At 39.7% G+C, this 12,586-nt stretch overlaps 1 protein-coding gene across 2 annotated transcripts; it reads left to right on the forward strand.

Annotated features, from left to right (window-relative positions):
* The first annotated feature begins 1,115 nt into the window (after window positions 1–1,115).
* Window positions 1,116–10,529, forward strand: LOC124026988 (zinc finger protein with KRAB and SCAN domains 1-like). Of its 2 annotated transcripts, XM_046339574.1 has the most exons (5): window positions 1,116–2,314; window positions 2,678–2,775; window positions 3,148–3,325; window positions 9,083–9,220; window positions 9,557–10,529. In XM_046339574.1, exons 1-5 carry the CDS (start codon window positions 2,098–2,100, stop codon window positions 9,661–9,663), a joined length of 738 nt encoding a protein of 245 aa, XP_046195530.1. In that variant the 5' UTR covers window positions 1,116–2,097; the 3' UTR covers window positions 9,664–10,529. The 2 variants fall into 2 exon arrangements, with proteins under 2 accessions (XP_046195530.1, XP_046195528.1); XM_046339572.1 differs by having other exon boundaries at window positions 1,577–2,314; window positions 9,083–10,529.
* Window positions 10,530–12,586: the final 2,057 nt, after the last annotated feature.

Consider the following 12,586-nt stretch of genomic DNA (forward strand, 5'->3'; position numbering starts at 1 on the left):
AAAGAGAGAAAAATACAATAGTTGAACAGTTTTGAACAAATTATTTTATTCCAAAATGAAGGAGAAGCGAGAGGGAGATATTTCGTCATTTACCTTCTCCCTTTGTTTCTGTACTTCAATGCAAGCTTTTGGTTTGACTAATTTATTGCCACTGGGACCCTGGTAAGTGCTGCACTGCTTACTGACTGTACACTGTAACTTACTGCATGATTGTAGCAGGTTTACAAACGAGTTAGTTCTATTAGCTCTGTTGACTATGATGTTATTTTAGCTAATATGGTGACAACAATGTAAGCTGTGTGTTTCAGTTATGAAATGGTTTGGCTTGGAAAGGTTTTTTCTCCTGGTGACATACAGCTGATGTGTTGTGCATTGAAGTACAGAAACAAAGGGAGAAGGTGATAAGAGGAGAGCACATAGATGCAAGAAGGAATACAACGTGTCTGTAATGAAAGTGAAACTGTGTTTATGCATGATCAGGGGTGTATTCATTCCGCCGATTCTGTTGACAAACGTTTAAATGGAACAAAACGGGGATAAACATACCTGAATTTGTCCAGTGATATCTCTATTTCAGCTAGATGCAGGCGAGAGTGTGCAAGGCAGTATTGAATGTGTCACTGTCTGTCTATGTGTCACTGTCTGTCATCGCAAAATGTTCTCTCGACCTGTGTGAACCTACATTCTAAACTTTCATTCATAGGCTAGGTTGCTACCTCATGATAGGTATAGGGACAATTAGAGTATCATGTAGTAGCCTAAACCTATTGCTGTTACATTGAACAGGGTGAGTGAAATATGAATGACAGTCGTCCAATATGCTGTAATAGAATTAAGGCCATGCTCATGGAAAAACAAATCGTCCTGCCTCATCTTAAACGGCACAAACCACCACTGTTTGGGTGGTGGACCACTCTTGGTACACATGGGAAACTGTTGAGCTGAAAAACCCAGCAGCGTTGCAGTTCTTGACACAAACCGGTGCACCTGGCACCTACTACCATACCCCGTGCAAAGTCACTTAAATATTTTGTCTTCCCCATTAACTCTCTAAATGGCACACATGCACAATCCATGTCTCATGTCTCAAGGCTTAAAAATCCTTATTTAACCTGTCTCCCCCCTTCATCTACACGGATTGAAGTGGATTTAACTAGTGACATCAGTAAGGGATCATAGCTTTAGCCTGGATTCACCTAGTCTTTCTAAGTCATGGAAGGAGCAGGTGTTCTTAATGTTTTGTCTACCCAGTGTAAAGCACTACAGATAATCAAGTGCTATTTGCATGTGATGCGTTTGTTCTGTTGTTTACAGGATGATTTGTATCTTATAGAGCGTGGCTTTAAGGGAATTAGTATGGTCACATGTAGATAAAAAAGAATGTGAAAAATTAACAGAGAAAATGTATATCAACACACTACCTATTCATATAAGTATTTATTAATCATCTACATTTTCATATTGAGCTTCTACGTCTGTGTACAGGAACGTATTATTTGGAAGAGAAAATGTATCAGCTTATTATTAAATAATTATGACGTTCTTTCCAATACAAAAAGTGTTGTCACTATTGTTTCCAAACTGCGTTACCCCCTCCAGCCAGCAGATGGCGATGAGCGTCTTTCAGTTGTCTCTTCTTGCGTGACGTATAATGGACTGGACGGACGCTTCTTCAGGGACAACAAGGCGCCAACTCTTTCGACCACCTCGGTAGCTTGTAGCCAACATAAAAGTGAAAAATTGACGCTTTAGACCATGTTAATGTACATTATCTAATCTCAGTGTTTTAAACACAGTTCTGTTGACGTATTAACTGGTTAACTGTAACCTAATTTGCAACGATTTATGCTGAGCCGAGCACTAGGCTATTCGCTAATGCTAACTAGCTAGCTAACATCCCTGACCATGAGCTCACTAAACTACTCATCCCCTGCTAATGAAGAGGAGGTCTGCTGTTTTAATGTACATTAGCTAACCTCAGTGTTTTAAACAAGTTGACGTATCAACTGGTTCAATTTGCAAACGTGTTAAAGATTGATACTGTGCCTAGCACTAGGCTAGACACTAATGCTAGCTAGCTAGCTAACATCCCTGACCATGAGCTCACTAAACTACTCCTCCCTTGCTAAAGAAGAGGGTGTCTGCTGTATGGAGAAAGACTCTTTCAGAATGAAAAAGGAGGAAGAGGAGGCTGTTATAGTGAAAGAAGAGAAAGAACCGTTTAGAGAGGAAGATGATGCTCTCTCAATAAAGGTGAAGGAGGAAGACGTTTTGGGGGTGAAAGAGGAAGAGACGGAATATCAGATTAACACCAGTGAGTACTGTCTTCAACAGGGACACAAACTATGCCGTTGTTGAACTAATGTGCGGTTTTAAAGTGTTATTCTACTGAAGTTCTACACTTGAATATGTTGTTCAGTACTGTAGGAATTGTTAAAGGGTCGATATGCAATTGGTTCATATGTTTAAGGGACTTTTCAATTCGATGTATTGAATTCTCCATGTGGTCTACATTAAAGTTCCCCTCATCTAGTATAACAGGCTTTTAAAATTCAATATTGAAGCATAATCTCTACTTAAAATATCAAAGGGACATATTCATGCCTCTTGTAAGACCCTATGATTTTATTAGACGGTTATAATTTTACTACTCATTTTTATGTTCTCATTTACACAGGAGAGAGACATGACTATGGTGGATCCTCTGGGGAGCTTCAACAACATCCTGATGCTGACGAGGAAGAGAAGAGTCTCTCCAGATCAGAACACCAGATGGTACAGCTTGGTCTGGTCTAGCATACAGCTTTCTCTCTCTGGGTCTGGTCTAGCTCTCTCTGGGTCTGGTCTAGCTCTCTCTGGGTCTGGTCTAGCTCTCTCTGGGTCTGGTCTAGCTCTCTCTGGGTCTGGTCTAGCTCTCTCTGGGTCTGGGCTGGGTTTCTGTAAAGCACTTTATGACAACAGTGACATCAGCATCCAGAGCCAGAGAAGAGTCTCTCCAGATCAGAACACCAGATGGTACAGCTTGGTCTGGTCTAGCAAACAGCTTTCTCTCGCTTGGGGGCTGGGTTTCTGTAAAGCACTTTATGACAACAGTGACATCAGCATCCATAATGATATGTGTCTGTGTCCCCTCTTTATGGTTACCAGGACAACGCTAGCCCTTCCTCCCTCCCGGAGTCCCTGTATCGTGCCTCTCCCGGTATCACCTTACTGCTGGGTATGAAGAGGTTGTCTGTGCTGCTGGTGGACTGCAGGAAAACAACGGGGCTGAGTGGAACTGTGAGAGGAGGAGAAGAGAAGAAAGGATCAGATTTGACACATCAAAGTAAGTGCTGTAGTTTAGTTTGAACTAATACAATAGATCTGCCCACCGGTATCTGTGACCAGGACAACCAGCAGACGTCGGTTGGTTGACAGGAAGATAGACTGGTGTATATGGATGTTATGAATATCATAACACTGAAAAAGGATTCTGCCAATGAAAAGAGAGAAACCAATAGACCATATAAAACCTTGATGAAAGTTAGCTTTGGAGAGAAAGTTTCAAGATGATCCAATGTAAGGTGCTTTTTTTACAAAAACTTTTCCTTAAAACATTATGGATGTTACATTGCCTGTCCCAGTCAAACCCCCTATCTTTACAAGACTGTAGAACAGGCAAACTAAACTCAAGACTTTGGTAATTAATTAACTAGTACTGAAGAAAAGCTGTGATCAGGCTGCCCACTCAAACAAAAGCTTCAAACTGTAACCAGTGCTGGCGACCTGGTTCAGGTTATCAATCAACCTACCAGGGTAGTGGCAAACAGTAGAGGAATTAAATCATCAACATGGTTTGATCATATCTTTACTAATGCTGCAGAAATGGGTTTTAAAGCAGCATCCAGATCCATCAGATGTAGTGATCACAATATAGGAGCCATGTTTAGGAAAACCACCGTTCCAAAGGCTGGGACTAATATTGTGTATAAGAGGTCATACAATTTTATGTAGTGATTCCTATGTTATTGATGTAAATAATATTTGTTGGTCTGTGGTGTGTAATGATGAGCAACCAGACGCTGCCCTTGACACATTTGAAGCTGCTTATCCCAGTTACTAATAAGCAGCACCCATTAAGAAAATGACTGTAAAAACTGTTAAATACACGTGGATTGATGAGGAATTTAAAAATGGTATGATGAAGAGGGAGGCAAAAGAGATGGCAAATAGGTCTGGCTGTATAACTGATTGGCAAATGTATTGCAAATTGAGACATCATTTAATAAACTGAATAAAAAGAAGAAACTACACAATGAACCAAAGATAAATGACATGAAGAATGAAACTTATTGCTCAATGAAAGTCTATATCTAACAGAAGTGGGTGAAACGAACTTACCACCCTAACAACCAAACAATGAACAGGTGAAAACAATTAGACAAAACCAAACGAAAAAGGATCGGTGGCAGCTAGTAGACCGGCGACGACAACCGCCGAGCGCCACCCGAACGGGGAGGGGAGCCACCTTCGGTAATATTCGTGACACCTATTGCAAATTGAGAAATAATGTGACTAAACTCAATATAAAGAATAAACTACACTATGAAACAAAGATAAATGACATGAAGAAGGATAGTAAAAATCTTTGGAGCATCTTCAATGAAATTTTGCGCAAATAAAATCAACAATGACAAGTCACTGGTGTCTGACAACGTGGATGGAAAATTGAGGATGATAGCAGCCGATATTGCCATTCCTATTTGCCTTGTCTTTAATTTAAGCCTACTCGAAAGTGTGTGCCCTCAGGCCTGGAGGGAAGCTAAAGTCATTCCACTACCCAAGAATAGTAAAGCTCCCTTTACTGGCTTAAATAGCCGACCAATCAGCCTTAAATAGCCGACCAATCAGCCTGTTACCAACCATTACAATTTTGGAAAAAATATATTTGACCTGATACAAAGTAAACAAATATAGACGTTCAGCTTATAGGGAAGTTCATTCAACTAGCACAGCACTTACAAATGACTGATTGGCTGAGAGACATTGATGATAAAAATGGCTTTACACCTCCTGCTATATTGTGGATAAAGAGTTTTTCTTTTAAAATATAACCTTTATTTAACTAGGCAAGTCAGTTATAAACAAATTCTTTTTTTCAATGATGGCCTAGGACTGCCTTGTTCAGGGGCAGAACGACAGAGTTTTTTACCTTGTCAGCTCAGGGTTTCGATCCAGCAATCTTTCGGTTACTGGCCTACCGCTCTAACCACTAGGCTACCTGCCGCCCCAGAGCTACCTGTCTAACAGGACACAGAGAGTGTTCTTTAATGGAAGCTTGTACAACAAAATCAAGTTTGAATCAGGAATTCCCCAGGGCAGCTGTTTGGCACCTACTTTTTTAAATCTTTACCAACAACATGCCAATGACATTTGAGTAAAGCCAGTGAGTCTATGTATGCGTTGACTCAACACTGTACATGTCAGCTACTACATCGACTGAAATGACTTCAACACTTAACATAGAGCTGCAGTTAGTATCAGAATGGGTGTCAAGGAATAAGTTAATCCTAAATATTTCTGATTACCTTAAAACCTCTTGGTGTTAGGGGGCACTATTTTCATTTTTGGAAAAAAAACGTCCCCGTTTTAAACGGGATATTTTGTCAGTAAAAGATACTAGAATATGCATATAATTGACAGCTTTGGATAGAAAACACTCTAATGTTTCCAAAACTGTAAAGATATTGTCTGTGAGTATAACAGAACTGATGTTGCAGGTGAAAGCCTGAGGAAAATCCAATCCGGAAGTGCCCCAGGTTTTGAAAGCGCTGTGTTCCAATGACTCCCTATATGGCTTTGAATGTACCATCAACAAGCTTATGCTTTCTACGTATTCCCCAAGGTGTCTACAGCATTGTGACGTAGTTTTACGCATTTCTATTGAAGAATAGCCGTATGGGGGCACATTGCGTAAGTGGTCACATGGTGGCTCCGAGAGAGATTCTCGCGTAAAGTGCAGAGGTAGCTATTACTCCAATCGGTCCTTGAGAAAAGGAATTGTCCCGACGGATATATTATCAAATAGATATTAGAAAAACACATTGAGGATTGATTCTAAACAACGTTTGCCATGTTTTTGTCGATATTATGGAGCTAATTTGGAATATTTTTCGGAATTGTGACTGCAATTTCCGGGCGATTTCTCAGCCAAACGTGAAGAACAGAGCTATTTCGCCTACAAAAATAATATTTTGGGAAAAAATGAACTTTGGCTGTCTACCTGGGAGTCTCGTGAGTGAAAACATCCGAAGTTCAAAGGTAAACGATTTAATTTGATTGCTTTTCTGATTTTCGTGACAAGTTTGCCTGCTGCTAGCAAGGCATAATGCTATGCTAGGCTATGATAAACTTACACAGACGCTTGTCTAGCGTTGGCTGTAAAGCATATTTTGAAAATCTGAGATGACAGGGTGATTAACAAAAGGCTAAGCTATGTTCCAATATATTTCACTTGTGATTTTCATGAATAGGAATATTTTCTAGGAAGATTTATGTCTGTTGCGTTATGCTAATTAGTGTCAGATGATGGTAACGGTCCCGTTCACGGGCTGGGTGTCACTACAGGTTAAGTTACATGGCCTACTATGCTAATTCTGTAGCGGTATTGTTAGAGAGGGCTAAATAAATATTTTGTTGGTACGCCAGGCAGGTATTAACCCTAGTTATTAAACTTAGTTATTACCTATTATAACATTATTATTATAAAATATTATTAAAACCGAAAGGATGAGAGTAGAATAGATAGAGTAGCGCTTCCAGACACATTCTAAACAGGATGTCTTAAAGGAGGACTGTAGCATCTAATGATGAAACATTATGGAGTCTTAAAGGAGGACTGTAGCATCTAATTTTGAAACATTATGGAGTCTTAAAGGAGGACTGTAGCATCTAATGATGAAACATTATGGAGTCTTAAAGGAGGACTGTAGCATCTAATGATGAAACATTATGGAGTCTTAAGCTTTAATTTGTGGCATTGCACTTGTGAATGCATGAAAGTTAAATATTTCAAAAAATATATATATATATTTTGCACTCTGCAATTTCACCGGATTTTGTTGAAATGTTCCGCTAGCGGAATCCCTAGCCATAACAGGTTTTAATGTGTTTGAGCCAATCAGTTTTGTTGTGACAAGGTAGGGGTGGTATACAGAAGATAGCCCTATTGGGTAAAAGACAAAGTCCATATTATGTCAAGAGCAGCTCAAATAAGCAAAGAGAAACAACAGTCCATCATTACTTTAAGGACCACCACAAGAATGGAAGTTCCAGAGTTACTTCTGATGCATAAGTTCATTAGAGTTACCAGCCTTAGAAATTGCAGCCCAAATAAATGCTTCACAAAGTTCAAGTAACAGACACATCTCAACATCATCGGTTCAGAGGAGACTGCGTGAATCAGGCCTTCATGGTCCAATTGCTGCAAGGAAACCACTACTAAAGGACACCAATAAGAAGAAGAGACTTGCTTGGGCCAAGAAACACGAGCAATGGACATTAGACCGGTGGATATCTGTCCTCTGGTCTGATGAGTCCAAATTTGAGATTTTTGAATCCGAGCGTCATGTCTTTGTGAGACGAGGAGTAGATGAACAGATTATCTCCGCATGTGTGGTTCCCACCGTGAAGCATGGAGGAGGAGATGTGATGGTGTGCGGGTGCTTTGCTGTTGACAATGTCATTGATTTATTTATTCAAGTCACACTTAACCAGCATGGCTTCCACACCATTCTACAGCTATATGCCATCCCATCTGGTTTGGGCTTAGTCCCACTGTTATTTGATTTTCAACAGGACAATGACCCAACACACCTCCAGGCTGTGTAAGAGGTATTTGACCAAGAAGGAGAGTAATGGGGTGCTGCATCAGATGACCTGGCCTACACAATCCCCCAACCTCAACCAAATCAAGAGGGTTTGGGATGAGTTGGATCGCAGAGGTGAAGGGGAAGCGGCCTACAAGTTCTCAGCATATGTGGGAATGCCTACAAGACTGTTGGAAAATAATTCCAGGTGAAGCTGTTTGAGAGAAAGCAAGGGTGGCAACTTTTGAAGAATAAAATATATATTTTGATTTAACACTTGTGGTTACTACATGATTCCATATGTTTTTTAATAATTTTGATGTCTTTATTATTCTACAATGTAGAAAATAGTAAAAAATAAAGAAAAGCCCTTGAATGAGTAGGTGAGTCCAAACTTTTGACTGGTTCAGCTCCAGTGGACATTCCTGCAGTCAGCATGCCAATTGCCCGCTCCCTCAGAGATCTGTGGCATTGTTGTGTGAACAAACTGCACATTTTTGATGTAGCCTTTTATTATCCCCAGCACAAGGTGCACCTGTGTAATAAGCAAGCTGTTCAATCAGCTTCTTGATATGCCTCACCTGTCAGGTGGATGGATTATCTTGGCAAAGAATACATGTTGACTAACAGGGATGTGTAAAATTCTGCAATATTTTTTGTTCAGCTCATGAACCATCCAACACTTTACATGTTGTGTTTATATTTTGTTTTTTGTTGTTACTATCAGTTTTAGGAACATTTACCCAAAATATGACATCAGCGATAATCAAAATGTTGAAAATCTGTGAATGTCTAAATAAGAAATTGGTCCAATTAAACAGCAATGTGTCGAACCCTTTCAACAACGGGGAGATGTTACTGATGTGCTTTGTATCTGCGACGTAAAAACTAGTTTTGGTCTTCCACACAAAATGACTTCTTTAGTTATTTTATGTTTAAGGAAGTGTGTAGGTCACATTCTGTATCATACAGCTATGAAAGTTATATATTTAGAACCACCTGTTCAATTGGAATCCAGCGACGTCTGTGTCTTCAGTGTCCTATAACTGTCTAGTTTTTTGTGTTCTGACTTGTAAAACAGGATGAATAAGTAATGTAAACATAGCAGTAATTACCATGAAGCTCTACATTTGTTTTAAAATCACACTAAGATTGTTAACACTGGCCTCAGGTTATTGAGAGATCTGATTTAGGATTTACCCTCGTAGCAAGGTTGTTTTATCATGTGCTTTCAGAGGAACCAGAGCCAGGGACGTCCAAACCAGCAAGACGACACCAGTGCTCCCAGTGTGAAAAGAGTTTTAAACAGAAAGCACAACTGAAAACACACAAGAGAATACACACAGGGGAGAAGCCTTACCACTGCTCCCAGTGTGGACTCTGTTTCGCCCATAAAGCACACCCGAAACAACATGAGAGGATACACACAGGGGAGAAGCCTTACCACTGCTCCCAATGTGGAAAGTGTTTCAAGCGGTCGGGGGAGCTGAAACAGCATGAGAGAATACACACAGGAGAGAAGCCTTACCACTGCTCCCAGTGTGGAAAGTGTTTTGCCCGTTCGGGGGATCTGAAACTACACGAGAGAATACACACAGGAGAGAAGCCTTACCACTGCTCCCAATGTGGAAAGTGTTTCAACCATTCGGGGGATCTGAAACGACACGAGAGAATACACACGGGAGAGAAGCCTTACCACTGCTCCCAATGTGGAAAGTGTTTCAACCAGAGTGGACACCTGAAACAACATGAGAGAATACACATAGGGCAGAAGCCTTACTACTCCTCCCAAAGTGCAAAGCTTTTGCCCATTTAGAAAGCCTGAAAGAACACATTAGACTACACACAGAGGAGAAGGCTTAGAAAAGCTCAGACTGTGGGAAAACATATTACTCATAACAGTCATTTAAACGTCATTAGAGAATCCACACAGGAGAGAGAAATTACTTCTCTTAGCGTGTATGTTGATATTTTACATCACATTGACTTAACATTCATCAGAGAACATACACAGTGCTCCTGTTGTATTATATTGTTGACTGACAATGTGTTTACCTGTCTTTACCATATGTAATTAAATGGTACAGGGTATACTCTACTGTATATAGCCTCCACATTGACTCTATGTAGTATACTCAAACATATATATTTGTATGTTTTTATTTATTATTATGATTTTATTTAAAAACATGAATTGAATATGGAGTATGTCAGTTTGAATATAAAGGAGATCAGATTCCATGTGTTTAAATGGTCCTTTTTAAACTCTCTGTGTTTATCTGGGTGTGTCATTCCTCCAGCACTACAGATAATCAAGTGATATTTGGATGTGATGCATTAGTTCCATTGTTGACATTTGCATTGTTGGCCCACTGATGATTTAATGAAATGAAAATGTTCAGACTCTGTAATGGAAAATGTTAATTGTATGTGTCCACATATCTGAGTATGTGACTAACCTTGTGAAACTGTCCTATTATAAGCTCCTGTTCTTGGGAGTATCATCCTGTGTTGCAAACCAATTTGCACCTGTGTCCTTGTATGAATAAAGTCCCGCCCAGGAACAGGAAACTATAAAGATATGTGCTAATCACTCAATGCTTCAGTAATTCAGACTGTCTCCACTGCGCTGTGTAACTCTGTTATTCTCTCTGAGCTCAGAAATAAAGAATCTTGGTTTGACTTGGACTCCAGCAGATCCTTATTTTATAATATCCACCACAACTCTCCCAAGGATTGCTGTTTATCATTGTCTCAAAGAAGAGTTCCTCGTTCCACTTTCCTGGGGGAATTTACAAGCCTCCCACTGATTGAATAAACATTGTTTCCACAGGTAACATTTTGTGTTTCACCCAACCAGCAACCTAAATCCAATGACAGGTGACATTTTGTGTTGATTTCGTGTTGAATTCACTTTAGTTGACGAATCAAAGAAATGTAAATACAAACTAGATGTTGAACTGATGTCTGTGCCCAGTGGGCTGGTTTGAATAAGTAGCAGGTGTTGGATCGATATCCCCCTTAGTAGCTAAGTTTCCATGTCATTTGAGACAGATTTTCATGTGAATATTCAAAAATCTGCATAAAACAATATATACATTTTCCCACCAGAAATGTTTCTATCAAACAGACTCATTGCAGATTAAAGGCTTTGTGTGACTAATAAATAACTTTTGCTGTTAAATTCCCAATGGTTTCCATCGCATTTTCAACTCTACTGATGGTTTATCAAAACTGTTGCATTATATAGCAAAACTTCTCTTGTCCCGTGCACTGTAGCCAGCAGCTAACAGATACAGGGTTGGTAGGCTACCTACATGATGAGATTATTATGGATGAGAGCGATATTATTTTATTTGTCAAATGGCAGCCAAGCATCGATCATCATGTCACCAGAATTAGACCCTCAAAATGTATTGGAAAGGAGCATCAAGCTCATCACGTGCACTTTCACCACCCTGTGAAGTTCATAACTTATTTCATCTGTAGCCTAATAAACTGCACGGGTTCCCAAGTCGTAGTGGGAGAACCACACAATATATCATCACGTGACTCCAAGTTAACTAAGATGTGATGGTTATTATATAAATATTTGCTCATAAAGGAGTTTCCACCTCCATTTCTCGCTTATACATTTTTACTGACACAAAAAGTCCCCACCATGTCAAACGAACTAACATATAGTTTGGCGGCTTTTATAAAAGTGTTCAGGCATATCCTGTTTCCGTCAGCCCGGTCATTACTTTTGAAATGGTTGGATCAATATCAACCTTCATGATGTGGATGAAGCCTGATTTGGAATGTCTGAGTAGTTCTATATGATGTCATAATACACCCCTCTGATAGTGATACATTTGCTCCATTGTTTCCATGTCAGTTGGTTTCCCACTCTGATGGTTTATAGCTGACAGAGGGGCTTTAAATGAATAGTATGGTGACATCTTAGTGTGTCTTGAAGTAAATAGGATTATTAATCATAAACTCCTATAGCAACAATACACTGCAGCTTTGACATCAAGAAGAGAACGGGCTGATGGGTGGTGGTGCTACTCTATAGGTAAGGCTGTTCAATATGAATGTTCAATACACACAATAGGTTGACTGGGGAGGTGATGTACCACAGTCAAAGTCCTGCAATAAGAGCTAAGAGACTAATATTTGTGTAAACTATACATAGTTGTGTTCTGTGGTTGTCACGGAGTTGGCTGATATCCTATTTTATGGGGTCACTCCACAGTTAAGGCTGTACAGTGCCTATACAAAGTCTACACTTTGCTCCTTTTCATATTTATTTTGATCTTGATAAACTCCCCAGTCCCTGCCGGTGACAAGCATACCCATAACATGATGCTGACACCACAATACCTATTGTGTGGTTAATGTATGGTCTATCTCCAGGTTATCAGACAGTTAAATAGTCACCTCTAGCCGGCCTCCGCCCAGTACCCTGCCCTGAACTTAGTCACTGTTACTAGCCGTCTACCACCCAGTACTCCACCCTGTATTCTAGTCAAGGCTCATCCTATATAACTACTGCTGTACACACCTTTTATATTCATATACGGTCCATAATGTCTAGATACACCATCATATACATTTTAAACCAACTATATATTTATATTCCAGACTCTGACATTCCTCGTTCTACCATTTCAATATTTCTAAATCCTTAAAATAAATTGTGGGGAAAATCAGTAGGTCACACAAATGACTATTTCTAAACAAAGATAATAGACAAG

Source organism: Oncorhynchus gorbuscha, unplaced genomic scaffold, assembly GCF_021184085.1.
Source record: "Oncorhynchus gorbuscha isolate QuinsamMale2020 ecotype Even-year unplaced genomic scaffold, OgorEven_v1.0 Un_scaffold_2875, whole genome shotgun sequence".
NCBI lineage: Eukaryota > Metazoa > Chordata > Actinopteri > Salmoniformes > Salmonidae > Oncorhynchus > Oncorhynchus gorbuscha.